The 26,458-nt window shown below is 35.8% G+C and overlaps 2 protein-coding genes across 3 annotated transcripts in view; both read right to left on the bottom strand.

Annotated features, from left to right (window-relative positions):
* Positions 1–477: 477 nt before the first annotated feature.
* Positions 478–17,844, bottom strand: LOC106057256 (zinc metalloproteinase-disintegrin-like batroxstatin-3). Its single transcript, XM_056013434.1, has 15 exons — positions 17,778–17,844; positions 16,378–16,461; positions 15,050–15,104; positions 11,043–11,139; positions 9,783–9,857; positions 8,752–8,900; positions 7,980–8,017; positions 7,771–7,879; positions 6,969–7,100; positions 6,552–6,687; positions 5,173–5,304; positions 3,589–3,643; positions 2,737–2,901; positions 1,383–1,479; positions 478–753 (listed from the first exon to the last, which is right to left on the bottom strand). Exons 2-15 carry the CDS (start codon positions 16,442–16,444, stop codon positions 615–617), a joined length of 1,446 nt encoding a protein of 481 aa, XP_055869409.1. The 5' UTR covers positions 16,445–16,461; positions 17,778–17,844; the 3' UTR covers positions 478–614.
* Positions 17,845–23,440: 5,596 nt separating this feature from the next.
* The window catches only part of LOC106057268 (hemorrhagic metalloproteinase-disintegrin-like kaouthiagin), a 27,612-nt gene continuing 24,594 nt past the window's right edge, over positions 23,441–26,458 (bottom strand). For both annotated transcript variants that reach the window (XM_013214390.2, XM_013214389.2), the window contains 4 exons: positions 25,384–25,438; positions 24,617–24,781; positions 23,701–23,800; positions 23,441–23,596 (listed from right to left, as the gene is read on the bottom strand). In XM_013214390.2, coding sequence (XP_013069844.2) covers positions 23,521–23,596; positions 23,701–23,800; positions 24,617–24,781; positions 25,384–25,438 — 396 coding nt within the window. In that variant the 3' untranslated portion in view covers positions 23,441–23,520. The remainder of the gene's footprint in view (positions 23,597–23,700; positions 23,801–24,616; positions 24,782–25,383; positions 25,439–26,458) is intronic.

Genomic DNA, 26,458 nt, shown 5'->3' with positions numbered 1-26,458 from the left:
CATGGTAGAAGGAGAGACCAGCGGTCAAAAAAATAAAAGAAAATAAAAGAGAATTTTTATTAATTCTTATCTTATACAATACAGACGTTACTTCAAGAAAAAAGAGAAGATGATTAGGTCCTGCATTTAGTCATACATATTAACCAATGACTTAAATTCTTCCAAGTCACTGGTTTTCCTGGCTAGCTCAGGCAACCCATTCCATGCTCTAATAGCACTAGGGAAGAAGGAGCATTAGTACAAATTTGTCCTAACATATGAAATGAGGGATGCGCCTTTTATTACATGTAAGTGTGGAAACTTATCTGTAAACATTTCTATGTATGTTAGGTACTGTTGGGTGGATTCAATTCAAAAGCTCAAAATCTTAATCTTAACCTGTATTCGAACTCAATAATTATGGGTTCAATTGCAAAGGCTTTTATAACCCAACCACCAAACAAACTAAACAACAACATTAAAACTACCAATAATATAATACGCTTTGGTTTTCAAATAAGAGAGACATTTAATGTAGATTGAATTGGAATGTTCATTTAAAAACACAAACTAATCAGTAAATCACTATTTTGTTCTTATTAAGACAGCGGCACATTTTACAATAGTTCCTTGAACTACTCTTGTCCACGAACTTGACCGTGGTAGCTCATTGCGTAGAATGTGTCCGTTACGTTAGGAGGTAGACTTAACTCGGGTGCATTTGCCACTAGGTCGATATCACCTGGTAAGTTTGAACGCTTTCCTACATAGCCACTGAAAGGAACGAAATTACATGATGGTCAATGTTTGTGTATGTTTGTAGTTTGTTATACACAAATTAGTTAGGAGAGTCTAGAAAACTATAACTTTAAAACAATATGATGAGTCTAGAACAATATGATAAGTCCTGAATGGCATCCTAAGTCTAGATAATATAACTGTGAAGCTAATTGATGAAACAAATGATACGTACACGTTTTTCAGTGAGAACAAGTAGTGAATGAAATGTGATGAGACTAAGGGATTGACTGTGTCGGCACTGTTGACATTGTTGGTGAACTCATGTGCCGAGGTGGAGCATAACTAGCTGGGGGATGTGACCATAGACTACGAGGGTGGTAATTTGCATACGGGCGAATAACTCTGTAGTCTGGACCAGATTAAAGTTTTTGGACATTAGTATGGTCTAGTGATAGTCTAGTCTAGACTCTAGAGTCTATAGGTTGAATTAATTTTCTGTTTCCAGAGTGACTGGTCCGGGCTTCAGTCGGCGCAGTCCCTTATTTAGCCACATTTAATTCACTACTTTCTCTGATTTAAAAACTTGGTTCCTGGTGCTGCTTTTAATATATATTTTTTAAGTCTAGAAAACTATAATAATTGAATAATAGTACAATACTTACGCGCAGTAGCCACAGCAAAGAGTGTCCTTATAGTTGGGACATATTGAGTCTTTACTGTACTTAGTGCAATCTACTGATCTGTCTCCGTATTCACACCCTTCAGATTCAAAGCATAGGACAGCAAATAAATAATAAAATGGTTGAGTTACATGAACTTATCTTATCTTATAATTATTCATGTCTAATATTATAATTAATTTTAAGACAGCAAACATATCTTTCGTACTTTCCAAAGCTTCAACAGATCAATCGTTACCTTAGGGATATGTTGATATGACGTTATTTCAATGTTGTAAGTTTGCTGTTGCACTAATGTTTCTTGTGCGCACAAGTGTTCAGAACTGGGCCGATACACAATATACTTATGATAGCATGGCAGAAGAGAAATAAACGCCTTCCACTAAGTAGAATGGACTCGATTGGATAGTAGAAGGGAAGAGTTTGTCAGAGAAGTGACCACTGCTTGTGCACAAGCCAGTAGAGAATACGTGGATCCACATTTAGAAGTTCATTGTGGTGTTTTAATGTTGGAATAATGTGTACTATTTGTGAATTGTGGTTCACGCGATAATATGTAAAAAATACTTATCAATTGTTGTTTTAAATTATGTTACACATATAACTATACTAAATAGATTTTTTCTCCGTAAAAAAAAAGTAAACATTTTTTTTTTAAATGTTAGCATGACAGAATACAATAGCAATACAATTGTAAAAAAAAAATATTTAAAATCCTTAAACTGTTAGCATAAATGTGTTGAAAATGTGATACGCAGCCATCTCCCTTACTAAAAAGCCTCCCGTGTTTGTTACTATTAATTGTGAATAGTTGTAAAAATGGTGTATTTTATGAAAAAACTGCTTGCTTGGTTAAATTAGAAAAATTAAATTTATCTTTTTCAGAAAAGAAAAATGAATCCGTTTCATAAGAACTTTGAAAGGTCTAAAAAATCATGGTGTTGGATTTTCAATATCTTTTCTAGTTTACGAGCTCTAAACGGGGCGGACAGACGGACGGACAGACAGACCACACAAAACTAATAACGTCTATTTCCGTTTCGGGGGCCGCTAAAAATGAGCTTTCATGCTTATAGCATGCTCAGAGCGCTATGGTCCAATCTCATTTGTGGACGAGTGGGGCGGAGGGTGGTATCTGGGAGTAGGTTTTTGTGTTGTTTGTGTTGCCTGCTCGAGTCAGGTGTCGAACCTCCAGCCCCATTCATAGGTAGCCAAGCCAGGCCAATTTCAAGCGTACTTGGCCTCTCGACCACGCTAGTAATTTGTATCGCTCTATTAGATCTTCCGCAGGTTCAAAAGTGGATGAAAAATACTTCCGAGATCAATGTGAACTCACCTGTACGCCCTGTATAGTACTGCTTACAGCTGCTGCAACACCTCTGATTAATGGAAGACTGGTAGCAGACACTTGGACTGTTTTTAGACAAAAACACTTGACAGGTGTTATAGAAACCTTGGGACTGAATTTCCAGAATTTTTTGGTCGCCGTAAACACATTTGGCTAAAGTGTATTTTAAAAAAGCATCTATCAAAGTTTTTGTTATAGTGTGTTATAGAATGTTTATAGATATCAAAGTGTGTTATAGAGTGTTATAGTGTGTTATATAGTGTTGAGAGACTAGCCTGTCTTTTAGGACGATTGTCTCAGATATATAGAAAAGAAAACTATTGTTACTGAGTGTGAGTGTGCGTCTAGTGTCTATAGAAACTTTTAGAGGAATGTTTGGAGATTAATGGTTATAAGAAAGCTCACAGATAGAACCACGTGAGATGAATGTATGTCAAAAGCAATAATTCTGAAGTAATGTGAAATATATTTCTTATCGTTATACATCTTTTTATTTCTCATGTTTTATACATATATATATATTTATGAAATCACTTTTTCTGTGGTGTACAAAACGTTTTCAAATATTTGTATACAGATTTGTGTAAAAGTTCAATATTACATCTGCATGGATTAGTTGTACTAGCTACCTGGAGCCACAACTCAGCACACAAACACTATCAACAACTATAATAACCCAATAGTCTTAAACAGTATCATTCTTGAAAGTCAATGAATAGTTTATTAGACTACATCAATTAACTTATATAACTTATATATGCATATCGAATATATGTATGTAAGTAAAGGTGGCAGGAATTCTTCTTATAATTTATGTTAAAATGAAAATAACTAGCTTACAGTCTATATTGGTTGGTGCACTTGAATCAGGGAGACATTTTCCAGATTTACATCTCTGAAACATTCAAGTGTAAAGTGTAAGTTCTAGAGTGTAGTAGAGAATGCACGCGGCTGAGTTCAGATATCAAGACAAGCTCAATCAAACATGTAACACAAAAAAGTTGTTAGTTGTTTTTTTTAACACATTCCTCCTTTACAATGGTAGTCTATTAATTTTTTTATTCTCTTTAGTATCTGATAAGGAACTCTATTTTATCCGGACGTTTTTTTTTTAAACATTTTTGCAATGACTAAAATGTACTATCAGAAAACAACTAGATGTCCAAAGTGTTTCATTTATTCTCTTTTAGTTCTAAATGTCATACTAAATTTCGATTGGAACAAAAAGTCTCGTAAGTCCCCCTACAGTCTAGAAAACCCACAGCTCACGTCGTATTGTTTTACAGTGCTTCTTTTGGGTAAAACTATTGGCCTATTATTGACTTCGAAGAAAGTCTTTGTAATGTTAACTGTACAACGTTACGTTCGGACGTTTAATATTGCAGTTAATGCATGAATTCTAGAAACCTTTAAGCAGACCTCTTGTTATGCTAAGTTCTCATTATGGCTTAATGCAGAACTTCTTAGCTACGTATAACATGAAATGATGGACAATCTCTAGGTGACAATGTTAGAGAATGGACTTGAAAATTTAACCTTGGTATTCTAAAGTAGGTCTCATTAAATCTATTTTAGGACTTACAAGTCGGAGCAGTAAAGTACAAATATAAATATTAATTTGATGTTAAAGTTTGGATTATTTTAATTTACAATAAAAATTTAAAATCTATCTAAAATGGGAATAGTTAGTCAGATGCTGAGAAATGATTACTTGATCTTATCAGATTTATAATTAATTTAAAATTGTCACACTAAATGAAATTGAGATTATCCATTTAAATTCTAGTAAATGGTCAAACAAAATTGAAACTTTTATAGACTGCCTTGGGAGGTATGTATATAAAGTTGAAAGAAGTCATATAATTAGATTATTTTAAAACCATTGAAATCAAACATAAGGTTATTCATATCAGTTGTGTCTTAAATTTTTTTTTAAAGTCAAATACTTACTCAGTTAAATATTAGGCGACTTGAAATAATGTACACATCATCTTACTTTTAGGTGGGGCGCGGTGGCCGAGGAGATTAAGCGCTTAGCTTAAGAACCTGGTGTCTTGGGTTCGAATCTCGATGAAGACTGTGATTTTGAATTTCGGGATTTCTCGAATTCACCCTACTCTAATGGATATCTGACTTAAGTTGGTTTGTCGTTGTGCTGGTCACATGACACCCTGCTCATTAACAGTTGGCCATAGAAACAGATGACCTTATCATCTGCTCCAAAGATCACAAGGTCTAAAAGGAAACTTACCTTAAGGTACATTCTAGAAAAGATTTTGTTTTTAAGGGGGGCTTTTAATCCTAATTGACTTGAGCTTAAACTATAGTAGTACAGAAAGAGAGAAAGAGAGAAAAAGAGAGAGGGAGAAAGAGAGACAGAAAGTATATTATAATATGTACTGTAAACAGCAATAGTTAACTGACCATAGCCGCGTCACAAACCATGCCTTCTGATGAGAAAGCACTAGAGCAGTACTGAGTACCAGGGATGGAACAGTATATCTCTGAGCATACTTTGTCACCGCTTGGTGGGTTGTCATTGTAGAAGCCCCACGTCTGAGAAAAAAACAAATGTGAAAATAAAATATGGTGAACTCAGTAAAAACTATGCCAGCATTTGAGAGTAATTCTGGCCTTACTCGAGTACATTTCGGTAATAGCTTCTTTAATAAAGCCTAATGTTGAACTTAAAAGCTGTGAGCTGTTTACATCGAGGATATGTTTTCCCTGACACTCAATTATCAAGTCACTTCCTATCAATATTTAGTAGTAGTATTATATAATAATGCCATGTCAAATCATGTTCCATTTTGCCCTTAAAGGCATAGGCATAGATGAAAGCAGCCGGCAGCTCATGACCTCTCAAAGAGACAGGAATTGCCTGGATAAATCTCAAAATGGTGGCGGGACACGCATTTTAGTCCCAAAGAAGGGACCTTGCTGAAGGCAGGCGCAGACTGCGAAATCACAACGGCGGATTCCGGTTTAGTATGCAATGCATACTCCAAATATATCTGGTTTTTGAGCTCCAGTTACTTTGATCCTGGCCTTAATTAAATCTTGTCCTTTCTTTAAACCTGCTCTTAATCTCTAATCTGACCTGTACTTTAATCTGGCCCTTACTTTAATCTGGCCCCTACTTTGATCTTGCCCTTACTATAAAATCTGGCCTTTACTTTTATCCTGTCCTTACTTTAATACTTTTCTTACTTTAATATGGACCTTACTATAAAATCTGGCCCTTATTTTCATCCTATCTCTACTTTGATCTGACTCTTACTTTAATGCTGTCGTACTTTAATCCTGGCGTTACTTAATCCTGTCGTTACTTTAATCATGTCCTTACTTTAATCCTGTGTCCTTACTTTAATCCTGTCCTTACTTTAATCATGTCCTTGCCCTCATACACCCTTCTCCACAGACGTACTCACATTCATAAAGACAATTGATGCGCCTTGAAAATTTAAAACTAGGAAAAAAAATTCCTAAGGGGAAGAACTCTAGACAGACAGAGGGAGTTAGTTGAAATAAGCTTTGTGGAAAGAGGTGTCAATGAGAACAAACTTGCTACTCATTTGATTTCGACAGCACATTCAGTACGCAACATTATTTTTTTTTTAACGCTAGCTACTCTACTCCTACTAGTGCTACAGCGTTATTTAAAAGATATAGTCAACATGTCCAGATGTTTGAAACCACACTAATACAGAGATGTTGCATCCTAAAACACCACTTATCTTCAGGTCTATTACATATCATGTGTTGTTGTAACATGCTTAACTTTAAAGTTTAGGACCACTTACTTTGCACATATAGGACTTCGAGTTATTCAGTGTTCTTTGGCAAATGGCTTCAGGGTCAAGAATTTGACCAGTATAGGACCCATAAGTTAATGTTGGCTTGGTGGAGGCAGGATCGGTAGTAAGAAGGCAGTTTGGGCTGCAAAAATGTCATAAGATGATTTTGTTTAATACAGACTTTAAAAAACTAGATTATTATAATATAAAGTATTTTTTAAAAATAAATTCTACGGTCTTAATAATAATTATTCATTTATCTATCTGCATAAAAGTAAGTAAGGAGTTGTATTGTTGTTTTCACAACACTCTCGTTATCTGTGGTCCACTAAAACAAATAGTCTAAACAGCGACATTTCTATAGGTCGTCAAGTCTTAAAACGAAATAACAATTCTGCTATAAATCGAAGTGTTAGAACGTACTTTAAGGTAGCCATATACTCCTTGAAGTCAGTAACAGAGCAGCCGGAAAAGGACCATCGGTTGGCGTCCGTAGGGTCAAGCTGGGAGGACATAATGTTAGTGGACGCTGGTCCACCATGTTCTGAGCCAAGTCTGAGCAATAAAAATAGACATCAATTTTTTAAAAATCCAATTATAAATGGTATATTTCATTGTTACATATCAATACTAGTAATGATGTAAAAATAATTGCCACCTATATCTTCTTCCTCTATGTCTATATGTTCTCAAGCCAAAAGAAAGGTTGGGTATCAGTGTTAAAGAAGAGAAATGTAAGGGAGAAAACCTTTTAAAATCAGGCTTAATAGCTATCGCACTCTTTTAACTTCCCTTGCTAGTTCTAAATAGTAACTTAAGTTCATCTCTATAAAAAAAAAAATAAGGTGTCCCCTTCAGACCTTACGATCTATGGGGCAGATGATGTTAAGGTCATCTGTTTCTTTGGCCAACGGTTAACGAGCAGGGTGTCAAGTGGCCAGCACAACGCCAAACCGCCTTTACTTTCCCTAACTAAAGTCAGGTACCCATTATAGTTGGGTTGACCCAAGGGAGCTCTAAAAATCCAGAAATTCAAAATCCCAGTCATCACCGGGATTCTAACCCAGGACATCAGGTTCGGAAGCCAAGCGCTTAACCATTCAACCAGCGCGCCCCCAAGTTCATCTCTATGTATGCTAAAAATACATGTGTGCAGCACTGCTTTCAAGTATTGGTAAAAGTAATTGATACACAAGAGTATTTAGATTTATCTCCCCTCACTTACATGTGTCCTATTTCATGGGCTGTAGACAGTGCAGTGAAGTAGTTCCTACTAAACTCGCCTATTCCTGTTGCTAATTTCGGATCACACATTTTACCAACATGGGCGTAACCTGAATAAAAAAAAACCAGTCAATTATTAAGAAGATAACTATGAAAACTATACCTATGAGCTTAGAATGTTTAAATTACCGATATAATTGATAAACTCACCAGCAGTGAAAGAGCCAGCTGACCCGTAAAGATCAAATCTAGAATATAGAAAAATTCAGTGTTAGTGCTTACAAAAAAGGAAAATTCCTCTTTCAGACCTTGCGACACATGCGACAGATGATATAAAAGTAAACTGTTTCCTTCCTTACGGCATACGTGGGTGTCAAGTGTTCAGCCCTTTCGCCCTGTGGGTTGTTTGGACTAGGATGTAATTATCTTCAAAATTTCAAGCAATATCCGAAACATTTTTTAACGATTAACAGTCTTTACATTTTTTTCGCAAGTTATGTCAGCTAGCCCTTAACATCAACTAGATTCGAACACTGGAAACCTTGCGAGAAGCCAAGCGATTTACCGCTATGCCACGACGCTCCAATTTTATTTAAGAAAACTAAACGTATTTGAAATATTTTTTCTAGTTACATAACTGACAGGAATTGGCTCGCAGATAAATCTTAGATAACAGACGATAACTAAATTGATGAATGAACAGGCACGGTGTCTCCAGCAATAGAAAAAAAAATATTGACAGTTTTTTTTTAAATCGCTTTTATATAGCATAACTTTCATGCTTATAGCATGAACTTGTGAACCAGTGGGGGGAGGGGGTATCTGCTAGTAGAAGGTTTTCCGTGCTGCCTTTAGGCATTCAGTAAACTCGATTCGGGTGAACCTCTAGCCCCCTTGTAAGGTAGCCCAATTGTGTTTAGCCTATTTGCCATATATCCCACCTATATATAAATAGAGAAAGAGAAATCATATCTTGACTTACCCAGTTAACAGAAAAGCAAAATCAAACTTTGTGAGGTTATATAAATTCTGTGCCAGAACCCAATTGTCGAACAATTTCAAAGCTACATCAGAGGAGATGCCACTTGGTACAGTTGACAGCGTAGCATTGGCGGGGAAAATATTTCCAGGCTGAAAATATTAACATACTGAAGACCTTGCCAAAATATTACATTTACAAACCTAAGTGTTATGGAGAGTGTGTGTGTGTGTGTTTCTATGGTGACGATGGGAGGGGTTAGAGAATAATGCAAGATAAGCGGCATTGTCGTCAGCTTTCTTAGGTGGGGGAGACGACTCTAGAAGGTGAGACGGAAAAGAAGTGTTTTGTAGTCAGTTAAATTTTGTTCAGAGTAGCATTTAACATTAGTGCTAGAGTTGACATCATTTGTCTTTGTATATTTTTTCTATTCCAATAATATAGCTGATATTTTTTTCCATTTTATTTATTTATTTATGCTATTTATTTTTTTTTGGGATTAGGATGAATAGTGCTGTCAAGTTACCAAGAGAATGCTTTACCGCAACTCCTACAAAACGAAGGACCCTTAGGGTCTGCCTCGTACCTTGGTCGTGCGGTTTGCACGCTGGACTGTCGTTCAGATTTATCGATGGTCCCGGGTTCAAACCCTGCCCGCTCCCATCCCCCGTCGTCCTGCAGGAGGTTTGGACTAGGAAGTAATTATCTTCAACTCTGAAGGAACATCCGAAACATGTAAAACATTTTACCCAACTGGGCACAGCTCTCCCCCCAGACCCCTAACTGGCTAATGGAGTGGTCCACCACGGTAAAACGTTTGAACCCCCCACACACACACACACACTAATCTATACAATTTAACTGAAGAAAAAACTAAAGAAGCGCTATAAAAATATAGATCGGAATATAAAGTCCAGTTTTATTTTAAAGTGTATTGTACCACACAAGACATATCAGTATATTACTATTGCTGGGAAGGTGCACTTACAACATGGAGATGTCCTAATTAAAAAAAACAACTTTTCCCAACGTACCAGTACGTCCAGTTTCCTGACTCTAATTTCCAAAGTGAGTCCATTGGTTAGAACAGAGCTAAATAGTTGATTTATCTGAGGGAATAAAGACAACAGTAACAGTAAAGTTAAACATATACTTTAAAAAAAAACGTATATTAAGTGATATTGTATATTTCAGTTTGTATCAGTCATGTAGTTAAACTTGCAACAGATCTAGACAGACAATAATAAATCTGTATGATTAGACATATTTTTACCAATTGTTTTTGGTTAGCGCAATTTCATGCTGTAAGCTTTCTCAAGGATCTATCATATCACTTGTCTGGACCAGTTGGTAATGGGAGGGAGGGTTAGATAAAAAGGGTGCATCTTCAAAATTATACCACGATCGCTTTTCAATGCATTTATAAAAAAAAAGAAAGCTGTCAAACTTAAATTCAAACTTGAGGGCTCAAGCCTCCTCAAACCAATTCTCTAACCACTGTACCAGCGAAGGATAGATAATTATAGATGATGCTATGGTTATCTTTTTTTAGATCATGCCTTTAAGCCATGACCTGATTCTTTACAAAATACTGTTTTTTACCAAACAGACAGAGAGAGTTGGTTGACATAAGCTTTGTAAAAATCAATATCTCCACGTGTATGTTTCTAGAATTTAAAAAACAACTCTTTTGATAACATAAAGTATTATGCTACGGCCGCCTATATTAAAATATGTTTGGGATCCTTTAACTCAAGAAAACAAAATGAAAGCAAGAACCGACGTAAAATAAAGCAGTGAATTTAAAAATAAAATGAAATGTTACATTTGATCAGAGTAAGATTATTAAGTAAGATTATTAAAGGTAAGGACGCTAAATCTGTAATAATGCATTTTAAAAGACACTAAACCATAATTTACAAATATAATATAATAAAAGTAATGTTCCCCTCTCAGACATTACGATCTATAGGTTTGATGATTCAAAGGTCATCTGTTTCTGTGAAACATCATTAACGAGGGTGTCGTGTGGACAGCACAATGACAAACCGCCTTTACATTTCCCCAACTAATGTTAGGTAGTTGTGTGGACTCAGGTGCCCAAAGATCCCGAAATAAAAAATTCCAGTCCTTACCAGGATTCGCTCAGCCACAATTGATAAACAAAAAATCGAAGACATAAAGATAAATAAAAAATTTCTTATTCCACATGCTTGAATAAATTCATTCCTAGTGAATGAAACGAAAGGCCTGAAAGAGACAGTGGAATCTTTAGCTTGACACTTTATGCTAACCTCATTAATCACGTAGTCAATGTCCTTGTTTAACTCTTCTATGGCTTTAGCTCTTCTGACATCCTTAGTTAACGTCTCTGGTATAGCAGCCAAATAGCTGAAGATAGAGTATCTCATTGTGCATACAGTTTTAACAAGCAAAATATAACAAATCCTTTTTAAAAAAAGCTTATATATATATATAAGTGGAAGAACTCCTCACTTACAACTAGACTTCTAAAAATGTAGAAGTTACTTCCCTTATTATATATCACTTAAGATAATAATTAACAAATAATTAAATGATTAATTGGTTACTTATTTAAATCTATTCAGGTTTTGTTAGGTACAATAATTAGTCGATTAAAGTTGATCCGAGATGGGAGAGGGAGAAATAATGAGTAGAATCATCTAAGAGGACCAAACCCTACAAGACAAACAGGCAGACAAACAAAGTGATTCGTTGTAAAAAAGAGAAGTAAAGATCCCCTTTCAGACCTTTTGGTCTATAGGGCAGGGTCATCTGTTTCTGAGGCCTAAGGTTAACGAGGGTGTCATGTGGCCAGCACAACGACCAACTGCCTTTACTTTTCCCCAACTAATGTCTGGTACCCATTAGAGATGGGTGGACTCAGAGGCGCCCTAAAGATCCCGAAATTGAAATTCCACGTTTTCAACAGGTTTCAAACCCGGTACCCCCAGTTCAGATTAGAAGCGATCAACCACCGCGCCTCCTGATTTGTTGTAAGCTTGATAAAAAAATTAGTTATGTTCTAATTTTCAAATATAATCAATTTAAACAACAGTCTTTACTAAAAATCAAAAAGATTTTATGTGTGCATGTACTTTTGTTTTAATCCTTTGGTACTTTGTGGCTATACCTAAAATATTTTGAAAGACCTCAACCATGAGAAAAAAAAATCAGAATCCGGTATTCCTAATGCAGCTTGCAGCACACACAGTTTTTAATCCCTGCAAAACATGTGACGTCGTTGATCTCAAACTGTATCTGATATCTGTCTTTCTTTTGAACACATCAGCAGCATTAGGGAAGGGGGGGGGGCTAAAGGGCTACATTCACAGCCTAAGGCTAGATTTTCAAAACATAAATTATATTCGTTACAAGCTCGAAGGCTAATTGAGAAATTGGAGCATTTCCCAACTTTGTAGTTTGGAAGAGGATGTACTCGAGACTCGAGGTTAATTGGTTTCTGTAACGATCATTTTGGTTCGTACTCCAGTAGTATTAAAGCTTTTATAATATAATAATGTCTTTATGTTAGAAGTGAAATCCAATGACATTGAACTAAATACCATACGCATGATTGCATTTGATCTAGTTAATGATGAAACAAACAGTGCCGAATTTACTTAAGCGAAGGCCTGAGGCAAGCCCCTACCCTCACTCACCAGCGTCAATACAAATGTACTTAATAATATTCGGATATCAATAACTAAATTTATACTAGTCGACCAGAGGCGAAGCATACGCCGCTATTTTGCAGGGCCGGCCTTAGGCCACTGCAAACTATGCGACCGCAGTGGGCTCCACACTTTCATAGGACTCGCACTTTCATAGAACCCGCGCTAATTCTAGGTGTATAAATTATTAAATTAAACCATTTTATAACTTATAACAGATTTCCCACAGCTCCTGTCGATTTACCAGGAACTCCTGGAAATCTCCTGAAATTGCAAAATATACGAAAAAGTACTGGAAATATCCGGAAATTATTAAAATCTTTAGATAATTCATACCAATCTCCTGAAATAAATTGACAAAAATTGTCATTTTGGGGTGTCATTCAATATGGAAAACGCCAATTCTAAGCACGATAAAAAAAAACGGCTTTATGCAATGCCCGTAATTATGTAATCTAGTGAAAGAAGCTTCTCGCGCCTCAAACTAATGAAGAATTACTTGAGGTCAATATTTTTAGTAGGCAGATTAAAAAATTTGGTAATTCTCGCTATTGAGTGTGATCTATGTAGTAAATAGAATTTTTATGATATACTGTATGACTTCGCTACACGCAAGGCTCGTGTAGTAATTCTGTGAGTAGCAATGAATGAATAAAATGCAAAGATGAATTTATTTTCTAATACAAACTTTTAATTTTCCCTTATTATCCGTATCTCTACCCAAACTGCGCCCCACGAAATCCGTTTTGCATTGGTCCCACAATTTATTGACGGGTGAATACTGCTAGTTCTTCCCCTCCCCCTTCTTTTTTTTTTCGTGGGGTAACTCTAGTCCGTCTGACTTGCAGAAATAAAAGAGTTATCTTTCCTTTACTTCTTGTCCAAAAATGTTGAGCCATGAAGAGAATTATATATAGATATTTTTGGGGAAAAATCAGGAGAAAGCAGAGTACTCCACAAGTAACTATTTATTTGGATCTTTATCTCTGGCGGAGGGTCTGGCGGACAGATGACGTACGAACTGACTTACGAATATTTAACTTTAATTTATAGTATTTTGTATCTTAATAATTTTATTTAAATATCAATTTCATCTTTATGAAGCTGAAAGTGGTCTACAGTTTCTCGTTCTATTTAATTTTTGTAATGCATTAATATTGCAACAAGTCTTTACAATGAGCTTTGTAGAATTAAGTTCTTATATTACACTCCAGCTAATGATTTTTACCTAAGACGATGTGCGAAAGTTTTATGTATAATGATCTATTATTCCAACTCTTACTAAATACATAAAAACATTAGAGTCGGTTGCGGTATTTCCCGATAAACAGTAATAAAAAGATGTAAGCCAAATTTGAAAATTATGTTTTTTTAAAGAAATAGGCCTAATGACGGTAAAACCAGAGTTTTAACTGTGTAACCAATTAGACAGTTTTGTCTTTCGCGAAGATATACATAATCTGTCAATTTTATAAGGGTATCGTTTTTTTAGCGGACCCGAAAGGGGAAAAGACGCTATTAGTTTTGTGCGAAATGTCTGTCCGTCTGTCCCGTTTAGATCTTGTAAACTAGAAAAGATATTGAAAATCCGACATCACAATATTTTAGACCATTCAAAGTTCTGATGCAACGGCTACTTTTTTTTTCCTGAAAGCGAAAAATCTAATTTTTAAAATCAGTTATGCAAGCAGTTTTTTAAAGAGAAAAAGCTAATTAGTGTGCATTTTAAGTTAGACCTAATTTAGAACAAATAGTAATCTTATAAATTCCATTTTCTTGAACTTTTCTATTACCTATAATATCAAAACTCATATTAAAGACTAAGCAATTTCAAAACAATTACAGTATGTAAACACCAGGAGAGGCTCGGTAAAGCGCTTAGCTTCCGAACCGAGGGTCCCGGGTTCGAATCCTGGTGAAGACTGGGATTTTCAACTTCGGAATCATTGGGCGCCCAAGAGTCTACCCAGCTTTAATGGGTACCTGGAATTAGTTGGGGACAAGTAAAGGCGGTTGGTCGTTTTGCTGGCTACATGACACCCTCGTTAACCGTATTAGCGGCCCCCGAAAGGAAAAAAGAAGCTCCGTCCGTCCCGTTTAGATCTCGTAAACTAGAAAAGATATTGAAAATCCGACATCACAATATTTTAGACCATTCGAAGTTCTGACGTTTGGTCGTTGTGCTGGCTACATGATACCCTCGTTAACCGTAGGCCACAAAAACAGATGCACTTTACATCATCTGCCCTATAGACCACAAGGTCTGACGGGGGAACTAATTAGGCCAGGTTCACATCTAACTTTGCATTCACTTGCACCTATCCTTTGATCTGCAGCACCATTGGGGCACTACACAAGATCTGTCAACCTTCTTTCTCCATTCTTATCTCTCATATGTCTTTGATATAATTTCATTTGGATGTTCTTTCTGAAAATATTGAAGCCTGCCTGGGTGGACCACCTCGGGGGCCGATTTTAAGTTTGTGTTTCCACACAAACTGTCTTTGTAACCTTGTTTTTTTTTTTTTTTGTTCATTTCGTAAATATACTCTCCTTTATTAAAAAAATATATACATATATATATATTAAATGAATTTAAAAATTACCTCTGCACTACTTTGTCGTCAACAAGAAAATATCCTTCCGCCACATAGGATTGTGCTGCAAAGAGAAATAGTTACCAAGTGATTCTCGTGAGATAAGAAGATATGTGATTGTAATAAATCAGGACGTTAATGCAGAATTCAAGCTTACAAATGTGTAAAGGAGAACAGAGAAATAGTTATACATAAATAAACTTTTAGTCACACGATTTCTTGTAAATTATATTCTGTGAAAACCTGCACAATTTTGAGAATTAAATAATTTAAACATCATATGGTCTGCAAATAAAAGCCGAAAAAGACAATAAATTATAACTAATAGCCAACAGGGCTTTAAAAGAACATCAATACTGGAGGTGAAAAGCTGACTAATGTCAGTAGCTTCAAATACCTCGGAGCTGTCGTGCAAATGAGGAAACGAAACCTGGACTACTGGCCCGAATCGCACAGTCCACAGCAGCCCTTTCAAAGCTAAAAATGGAAAGACAAAGGCTTAGCCCTCGGCATCAAAATCAGACCGATTCTCTTTCTGGTCATGGCCACATTCTTGTATGCTTGTGAGTCTTGGACACTGACTGCAGAGCTAGAGAGGAGGATCGTAAAAATGGAATTGAGACACTATATAAGGATCCCAGGTATTACATTTAAAAACTGCATCACAATCCAAGAGATTAGAGACAGGGTTACTGCAGCGATTGGACCCCATGATGACCTGCTAATTGTCGTAAAAAAATAGAAAGCGAATAATATATGGCCATAGTAAAGGTCTTTGGGGATCGCAAAGACCTTCCTGCAGGGAACAGTACCATGAAAAGAAGAAGAGGCAGACAAAGAAAGCAATGGGGAGACAACATAAAAGAATTGGACGGACCTGCCATTGAAATGGGTTCTAAGGCAAAAGACAGAGAGGAATGGGGAAAGACGGTCGACAAATCTTACATGGTGCCCAAACAGTCCAACAGACTGAGGACAGTTAAAATAAAACATCATTTAAAACTATATTATAATTAAAGTATAAAAGCCGTATCTGTGACAACAGTGATTATTTCCTTTGTGAGTATCCAGCAAAATAATTAATGATCTGTATTTAATTGACTAATTGGTTAACTTTTGTATTGAGATTTGATACATGTTTCTCAATTGAAAACAAATAATTTTAGTCTCGTGCGAGGTCCACACCAATTAGAGAGAGGCCCTAGGCCTATGTCTAATAAATGTTGCACGTCTATAGAAGACCATTTTTAAATGTGTTACTTGATAAATATATATAATTAGCTTTAATGATTATGTCCATTTGACTATTGGAAAATGATTTTGATAGACTTGTTTACCTTGAGCTGATAACGTCACTAGCCAGTAGGTCAGGACAAACATGAAAGAGTAAAATGACGTCATCATTTCTTGCGCGAATGTTTCTGTAACAATACATGTACAGGATTATTATTTAATAATTATAATAATGGCAATGTCTTCGATTCCAAAGATTAAGGATGTGTGCAGACCTATGTAAACCCTGTTGCGACCTACATATTTTCCTCCCCTAAAGCTTGCAAAGTAGTTGTCCACTGGGGGTCTATTTAAGTTTTCTTAATGTCTTGAGCGCCTGTCTTTTACAAGTGCTTTCCTCTGGGCTTTAAATGTGTGTCCCATGGCTTTCGTGAGAGCTATCCAACTGTATTATCCAATACACATAACTAAAAACACATTGACTCTAGTGAAATTTAACATTGAACCTATATTGAAGCGCTGAGTGTAATATGTGAGAGTGTTTTGTATTCGTAATTATGCTTAAGATTTGTTAATTTAGAAGAAAAAAAAATGAAAGGAAACCCATCGATCTATGGGTGCAGATAATGTAAATCCCATATGTTTTTTTTTTTATAGCTGACTGTTAACTAGATTGTCTTTCATGTAACCAGCACATAGATTAACCAACTTACGTTCACAGCGTATGTCAGGTTCTCATTAAACTGAGTTCGATCAGGGGAGTCTTTAAAATCCCAAAGTTCAAAATCCTACTCTTTGCCTGTATTTAAACCTAAGACCTCGGTTTGAAAGCCAAGCACAACTTGGCAACCACAAGTAAAAGTGACTTTTATTAAATGTATAATATTCGATAAAATAAATTCTCATTGCGGTGTGGGGTCATCTGGGTTGTATGTCGCTTTGTCTTTTATCACGATGTCTTACGTGTTAGCACGATACAATGCTACCCCCACCCCCCAACCCCGCACTCACCCACACATATAAACTTTTTCTAGTGTTCTGCTGGAAGTTTTAAGTAATTGTAAGTTAATCTTCATAAATATTTCATATTTGTTATTTATATGAAAACATCAAGGAAGCTGTCTCTACGTATATTTTGAAAATACTCCAGCTTATTAACGAACTGTTCGATTGTTTACTTTGAATACTTTACAGTTTAGTGAATTATATCGTCGATGTCCCTAAAATTCAAATCCTCATAATTACTGCATATCATTAACAAAGTTAGCTCTTAAATTTTTTCATTATTTTTTACCACTCTCATGTTTATAATTGTAATGCAATTTTTTTTCGACGGTACCGCTCTTATAGGTGCACGTAAGTAGTGCCAACACTAGATATTTCCGTTTAGAATATGCTTGAAATCCATTAGTAGTACTAGTGTTAATAAACAGTGCACTCTATCACTGAAAAAAAGAAATTAAACTCACATTAAAAAAAAAAAATTATTAACACAAAGAAATACTTTCGAAGTAACAGCAAGCTTCGGGTTTACACAACTGATTGTTTGAAGTAGAAGGTATGGAACTCAACATAGCCCCCGTGATACTTAAATAACTTTCATTCAAGGAGATGAAACACTTCACCGGTTTTTTTTTGTTTTTATTAACTTTAGTTTTTATTAGCCCAATTAATTGGGGAAAGTATGCCCCCAAGGCAAATCGAGTTATTGACCAAGGTTGAGTGAGATCAATGTCGTCTTTCCTGTTGGAACGTCCAGATGGTCTTTGTTCACGAAACAAATATTGGGGTAGAAGTCAATAAAACAGAACTGTTGGATGCTTTGTAGTTGCAGTTCATTAAATGAGTGTATTACCTCGTTTGAATGAGTGTATTACCTCGTTTGACTGAGTGTATTACCTCGTTTGACTGAGTGTATTACCTCGTTTGACTGAGTGTATTACCTCGTTTGACTGAGTGTATTACCTCGTTTGACTGAGTGTATTACCTCGTTTGACTGAGTGTATTACCTCGTTTGACTGAGTGTATTACCTCGTTTGACTGAGTGTATTACCTCGTTTGACTGAGTGTATTACCTCGTTTGAATGAGTGTATTACCTCGTTTGAATGAGTGTATTACCTCGTTTGACTGAGTGTATTACCTCGTTTGAATGAGTGTATTACCTCGTTTGAATGAGTGTATTACCTCGTTTGACTGAGTGTATTACCTCGTTTGACTGAGTGTATTACCTCGTTTGTGTTCGTGTTAAGTTGAATATATCTCCAGTACAGTCAATTTTAGTACGTGGGTGGTTTGAGAAGCTTTCGACCTGACAATGAAACTTCTAAGCATTTGATTCCAAGGAATATATTTTTTTAAACAATCATCTTTAAGATCTATACACTAGTATTATGCTGCAAATATGTAAAACATGTATTTTTTGTCCGTTGTAAAATCGTTACTTATTTACATAAATATAAATTAAATGCGTATATATTATAACCAAATTTAAAATAAAATTTAAAAGGTATAAGTAAGTTCCAATTGATAAATAAGAGTACACCTACTCTACAGGACACATAGAAGTCCCCAATCTTTTTTTTAAGCATTTGTCGTGACATGAATTTTTAGATGCGCAGCCTAAAAGATTGTGTCTAACACAAAAGCTGCTTAGGCCACTCCAATTTTTAGATTGTCTACAATGCTTATATGTAAAAAAGTTGTTTTTTTTTTCATTATGGGACTGATTTCTTGGTCTTTTTCTTATATATATATATATATATATATATATATATATATATATATATTCGATTCCGAAAATTAAGAATGCCCTCACTGGCATGGAGGAAAATAGCTGGCAGCAGATTGCAGATGTTTGGAGACAGTTATAGCTCTCGCAAAGGCCGTGTGGCTAACATTTCAGGCCCAGAGTAAAGCCCTTCTAGAAGACAGGCGCAGAAGACGAAAGGAAAACTTAAACAGACATTGGCTCTGTGGAAAAATATTTGGGTTGTGACTGGGTTTCCGTAGCCATATGAAACACTTCACTCATATAGATTATTGTCTAAGTTAGCTTTGGTGTGGAGATCATTTCATATTTTTGGTACGATATAAAATGGTACACAAAATAATAGCGCCTCTATCTTCTATAGCGCGCCACTTTCTTCTAGGTGCTACGTCATAATTTCTATGACTCCATTCAGCACTTGAAGTAGTTTGTTAAGTAGCTTAATTTTTCTTGTCTCTACGTCATGATTTCTTGTGACGTCAGGTGATAATCTCTTAGTTTGGTTACCATTCGCCATCTTGAGATTATTGAAGCCGTGTTTTTGGATCCGGAAAAGTTGTTGGCATTACACTATTGGACAGCCTTAGCCCTATTATCTTAGACCTATTCTTTGGTAGGACTCTTTGATCCCTGTTTAGAGTGAGTTTTCTGTTTTATCTATACTAGCCGAATAAGACCCGCGGCCATATAGTATCTTACTCAGAACGCATGCCTTCTAGACTTCCATTTTGGTCGCTGTAGTGAGCTTCTGGTTTTTCCAAACTCTTGAACTGAGTCTATTGAAAGTCGATGCAGCCCTCCCTATGAGTTTTTTTTTATCTCCTCTTCAAGAGACAGGTCATCTTGAGTTGTGGATCCCAGATAGCAGAATTCATTTACGGCATCTAGCTTGTTATCGTCTATGAGGATGGAGGGTGGTGCTGTAGCAGGTGGTCCCATAGGATGGAGGGTGGTGCTGTAGCAGGTGGTCCCATAACATTTGTTTTCTTCGTGCTAATTGTTAAGCCATACTCTTTACAGGCCTGAGAGAAGCGTTGCATTAGTGGCTGAAGTTCCTCTTCGAGTGTGTCACTACCGCTGCATCATCCGCGAATAGCATATCTCTTACGAGAGTGGTTCTGATTTTTGTTTTGGCCTTCAGTCTGGCAATATTGAGGAGTTTGCCATCAGATCTGGATGTAGTAACCTTATAAATCACTACAAGAAAACATGTCTTTATCTTAGCCTTTATTGTACAAGAATGACAAAACAGTTCACGATAACACAGTACAAATACACAAGCTGAACTTGACACCACAACATTTTGACACACAAGTACAGATCAGGTCACAACACAGAACAAAAAACATACACAACATTTATATACTTTGTTTCTTTATATAACACTGTGTCACAGTGTGTCTGTCAGGATGAAATCTAAGCTTAAAGTAATCTAAACAGTAGCCACTAACACTTGTAATATTTCTCTCTCTTTCTCTGCCTTTGGTACTGTCTGGTGCATATGCCACCAACCAGCTTCCTCCATCTGCTTGGCATCTGCTTCCGAATCGAGGCGCCATATATTCTTTGGGCGTCCCTCTTCCCCTTTCTTTGCGGCTCCAGGTTAGGGCTTGCCTTGTTAAAAACATATATACACTAGCATTACACACAGGCTACGCCCGTTGATTTATGACCAGGCTTTATTATGTTTTTTATCGCCGGAACATTCTCTTCTTTTCCATTTTTAGCGGCCCCCGAAAGGAGAAAAGACGCTATTAGTTTTGTGTGGCCTGTCTGTCCGTCCGTCTGTTCGTCCCGTTTAGATCTCAGAAACTAGAAGAAAAAATGAAAATTGGACATCATGATATTTTAGATCATTCAAAGTTCTGATGCAACGGCTACTTTTTTCTTTTCCGAAAGTGAACCATCTAATTTTTAAAATCACCTATGCAAGGAGATTTAAAAAAAAAATAATAAAATACACTACTTTCCATGAAAAAATTCAGGTCAAAGACTTTTTCATTAATAAATCATGCTTCATTTATAGATTCGCGGATGGGTACAAAAAAATGGCATCTAGGGTCACAATGGTAAAATTGTCAATGGATCATTATAAAATATAGTTTCCATTCATTAACTACTAATTCAAATGTTGTTGTTTTTTTCTTAATTTTGATACGAACTTCGTGTTTGTTATAAGTTTCAAAATAACGAACTACTTTTATAGCGCACACTTTTGACATATCCATATTATAGGGGCCTACACTTGACAGTCGAAATAAACTTAAATAGAGCCCAGATCTAGATATATTTATAATATTTATATTATAAATGTATTAATAATTTGAACACAATTTTAATTATGAAGGCAATAACTTATCTTCTGCCAGCTTAGGGGTGCAGATTTTTTATTATGTAAACATTATAAAATCAATCGGCTACGAACAGCATAGTACACCTTTACCCGGTAACAAAAGGCCGACTATTCAGGCCATAAAATTGTCCTAGGTCTAGTAATTTGAATATTTAAACGTGTAAGTTTATACGAGTTCTAGTCTAGATATAGTAGATTCTATATCAAGATTCTATATCAAGATTCTATATCTAGATCTAGAATTGGATCTACACTTAGATCTATTTCTAGATCTAGACTTAGTTAAGCACTTTGAACCGGAAGTCCCGTGTTCGAATCCTGGTGAAGACTCTAGGTGGACCACTTCGGGGTCGATTTTGAGTTTGTGTTTCCACACAAACTGTCTTTGCAACCTTGTTTTTTTAATTTTATTTAGTTATTTAATAAAAAATTATTAAAATATCTCTATTCGCACAGAATTATGAATGTTAGTTCTAGATCTATTTGAACCTAATTGCATGACAGATGACTGCACTTCTAGAGACTTTTTCCTGTGGGAGGTAGGTTAAAGACAAAGATTTCGTGTCAGCGTTGACTGTGATTATCAGATTAGAGCAAGCTGATGTCCATATGGGTGATGCAATCTTTGAACGCAAAAGTGGAAAAGTGCGTGACGAGTCAGCGTTTGATAAACAGACTACCATTTTAGGGAATCTGGTTGGTTGAATGGTTTGTTCCTTAGTGCGGTGTATGTGTTAGTCGAGTCGGAATGTTTGTGGTTTGTACCCTGGTAAGAACTACCAATTGTTTTGAAATATTTCCTCTCATTGTAAATGTGTTTGCCAGCCATATATTTATATATATGTTTCGTCGAGGTACAATTTTATTTTGTTATTGATACGGCACGTGTGAGCCAGATGAGATGATATATATTGAGTGCCAGATTACAACGATGTCTTGATGTTACGATGAGATTGTGTTGATCAGACAGTACGTTCCTGGTGTTATGACTTTGTATACATTTGAACTTTTGAAAACGAAAGAGCCCTCCATGGGCTGTAGCGCCACTGGGATGGATGGATGGATACATTTCAACTTTAGAAAATTTTTATATAAACCTTTTTTCAAGTAACTCTGTCTGTCTGTCTCTCTGTTGGTAAAAAGTGTGTATAAGTTATTTCACACACACCCAATCTCGGATCAAGCTAAAGCTTTGCACAATTATTCATTGACATAGACAAAACATCAACAAAAAAACAACAACCAATTAGACAATTAATTACTAGTAGTCCATAGTTTTGTTAAATAGCAACAAGGGAAACTGATTCTTTCATTGCGACATTAAGTCAGAGTATATTGATTTAGTCTCCTTAAATTATTGTTAACGCTATTTCTCCTTCAAGCCTTCAACTATCAAGTAGATACTTTAAATAATTATTTATTGTACCTAACAAAACATGAATAAATAAACAATACAACGTACACAATTAGTCAATTAATTATTGGTAATTATTTATTTTGTGATATCGAATAAGGGAAATAACTTGTACATAATTGGTAGATATAGTTTTAAGGAGGAGTTGCTTCCCCTTTAGATAAGCTTTGTTTATTTTTTTTTACGCAGAATGTATAATATGTTTGTTGAATTCTCCAACAATATCATGAAGCCGGATATACTACTTCAAAGTGTGAACTCAAAACTGAAATATCCTTTTAAATAAATACAAAGCTTTAACTCTGTAACTAGGAATAATTTTAGTAATATGCACACTCTATAAATATCGAATACTAACCCATTTAGATTCTTTTAAATCGTAATTCTCATAGAACAGAAAGTACACATTTTATGAATTGGAATCAACAAGAAACTCTACACAGGAACTATAAACATTACAACACGTGTGTTGTTATTAAATAATGATAATAATAAGGCTTGTCATCGAGTCCGAAGATTAGTGAGGAATGCATTACCCGTAGCTGTTTTTTTTTTTTAAATATAAATTCTTAAACACAAAACACAATCATACCAAATGAATGAATTGGAATAACATATCAAATAACCACAACTGATACAGATCACAGATTATTTTATTTCCTACAATTTACTTCTGATCCTGGCCACGATAGTTCATTGGATAGGTTACATTTTATGGCAGGCTCAATTCCGTTATACTGAACAATGAATCGAAATTGTCAGCAACTGAACGCTTCGGTTTATAGCCACTGAAAATGGGGAAAAAAATAGAAAAAGTCTCATGAAAAGGAAATGATTTTGTTTATTTTTAGAACAAAGAAGTCAGGTTTAATAACTTCAGAACAGCACTTACTAGCAAGAGTTACAACACTTTTTAGTGTTATCCTCTTTCTCACAAAGTACGTTCTTCTTGTACATCTTACAAATACTGACTCTGTCTCCGTATTCACATCCTTGAAATAGGAAAATCAAATATTAAGCAATTAAATAGAAATAAAGAGGCGAGGTGGCTGAGCCGTAAAGCGCTTGGTTTTCGAACAGGCGTTCGAATCCTGGAATTTTAATTTCGGGATCTTTGGGCGCCTCTGAGTCCACCCAGCTCTATGGGTACCTGACATTAGTTTGGGAAAAGTAAAGGCGGTGGGTCATTGTGCTGGCCACATGAAACTGTTGGCCACAGATACTGATTACCTTTAAATCATCTGCCCTATAGATCATAAGGTCTATATTTAAATTTTAAAAAAAAGGTTCATGCCTGAGCCAACCAGATTTGAAGTCATTGGTTAACATGCATGACTAGATGCATGACTCGTAGGACGTAATTATCTTTTTTTTTTTTTTTGTGGCATCTGTATTTTATTAAAAAAAAGATAAGATATATAATGTTATGGCCATAGTCATAAAATAAATAGACCGTCTGTGGGAGGAGATAATCCAAGACAGGACAACATGGAGACAGGCTGCAAGAGAGGAAGAAGAAAGCGTCCCTGTCAGCTATCTCCAGGACAGATGCATATACATGCCCGAACTGTGACAAACTCTGCCGCTCCAGCATTGGCTTGATCAGTCACTCAAGATTCTGTCCCGTCGTAAGACAAACCAAAGCCATTGACTCACCTGTGCGCAAACATTGTCTTCCTAGTCAGATGGAGCCATATATATGTAGCACCAGTGTCACTTCGAGAGTATCAATCACTACATTGAAATGTTTTAATTTGGCCATTGATTTGTTTCATAACCTCTACAAACTAGTTGCAATGAAAGCTCACCAGGTCTATTTATTCTGCGTCGTGCGCATGTGCTGCAGCATTGCTGGAAATACACAGGCTTGTAGCAGCTAGCTGGGCCAAGCTTTCTGATTAACTCTTCACACGTCGAGTCCAACTTTTTAGCTGGAGCTTTCGCCACTTTCTGGTCGCCGTAAAGACATTGGGCTGAAAAGCATGGCAAACATCATTGTATACTATTTTTTTAAATGTAATATTCTATCTGGAAAAAATAAGGACCTCCTTAATACTAACATAAAAATAAAAAAATACTCAAAAAAACAAAAACAACAAAAGCTTATATTAACTGTAATGTTATCAATTAGTTTGGGTGAACCGACAAAATAGCGCGGACAAAATAGCTCCGACAAAACAGCGACGACAAAATAGCGACGACAAAATAGCACGAAATTTACTGACAAAATAGCGCAAGACAAAATAGTGCGGACTTCTATATGATGTGTATAAAAGTACCGAATTTATGTAAGTGAAGGTCCTGGGCAGCATTTTTTGATGCCACTGTTTCTGACAGAGCTGAACATCCTGCATTAATTTGTTCAATCGACTCGCCCACATTTCCGCATTTTCGGCATTTGTCGACAACATTGAGTTTTATGATATGTTTCTCGTAATTTTTTGTCCTAATTACACTATCCTGTATCTATTATTATTATTATTATTATTATTATTATTATTATTTGAAAACAGAAAAGCTTTGAAAGAGAAGACAAAATTAAATTTTACATTTTAATGAAAGAGAATTAGCTTACGGTCAACCTTGGATTTCACGGATGAATCAGGTGTACATTTTCCAGCATTACATCTCTGAAACATTGAATGGTGAGCTCAAATATAGTCATACTCTAGAGCAGTGGTCTTCAACGGGGGCGCTATCGCCCCCTGGGGGGCGTTTTCGTGATATTGGGGGGCGCTGGGAGCCAAAGGGGCGGTAGGGGGCGCTGGGCACAATAGGGGACGGTATGGTGATGATTAGCATCTGGGGGATTGATTATATCATTTTCTCTTTTATCGAGATATTAAATGTATTTTAAAGGGTTTTACAATCACACATAACTTGTTTGTTGAAAAATGAATTACTGCTTAAGGACATCGATATCTATGCAATTCACATTACAATGCTCTACGAAGAAATGACGATTCGATTCTAGGATAAATAAAAAAAATTAAATCTAAATACAATTATTAAACATCTGTTACTGATGTTCAAATTGAGTTGCAGGAAAAAATAGATTGACAAAATAATATCTTCAGTGAAAAAATTGTTTATATAGGAGGTACAACAGAGATATGGCTGCACTTGATTGTTTCAGTAAAATTTCAAAACTGTGGTCGGAAATGGAATTACTTGTTAGCTTTTCCATCAACATACATGGTTGACCTTGATTTAGCCTTGCCTTGGCTAATGTAAAGCTTGAAATTTCTAATATTGTCAGAATGCATGAGGCACGAGGTTCTAATTAGCTTAATTTCATTTTGTAGTGAATCCAGCAATAATAATGTTTATGTTAAAAATCAAAATAAATTTACAATTAAACCTAAAAAAAAAGTAGGCCCTACTATTCAGTAATTTAAAAAGGAACTATTCTTAGGATTTGAAAGAAAGTCATGACAATGAGATTATTTTTGTATGTAATCACTGCAAATAATTTGACATAATTTTTGTATAATGATAATAATGGCAATGTCTTCGATTCCGAAGATTAAAGGCTGAATGCAGTGTTTCACATGACCACGCAAACCCAGTTGCGACCTGCATATTTTCACGAATTTTGTGTAGACAAAGCCGTTGTCTGCTCTCGGTCTATTTTAGTTTTTTATCTGTCT

This window comes from Biomphalaria glabrata, chromosome 16 (genome assembly GCF_947242115.1).
Source record: "Biomphalaria glabrata chromosome 16, xgBioGlab47.1, whole genome shotgun sequence".
NCBI classification, from domain to species: Eukaryota; Metazoa; Mollusca; class Gastropoda; family Planorbidae; genus Biomphalaria; species Biomphalaria glabrata.
Note: the sequence above shows the minus strand (reverse complement) of the source record. Positions and strands in the feature narration are given on the sequence as shown.

Excerpts from the sequence above, each read along its gene's own strand:
- LOC106057256 (XM_056013434.1), bottom strand. The coding sequence starts at position 16,444 with ATGATGACGTCATTTTACTCTTTCATGTTTGTCCTGACCTACTGGCTA. Across the intron at positions 11,140-15,049 it reads GACGACAAAGTAGTGCAGAG|CTATTTGGCTGCTATACCAG; the intron begins GTAATTTTTAAA and ends CTCTATCTTCAG. Across the intron at positions 7,101-7,770 it reads GCCCATGAAATAGGACACAT|ACTTGGCTCAGAACATGGTG; the intron begins GTAAGTGAGGGG and ends TTTATTGCTCAG.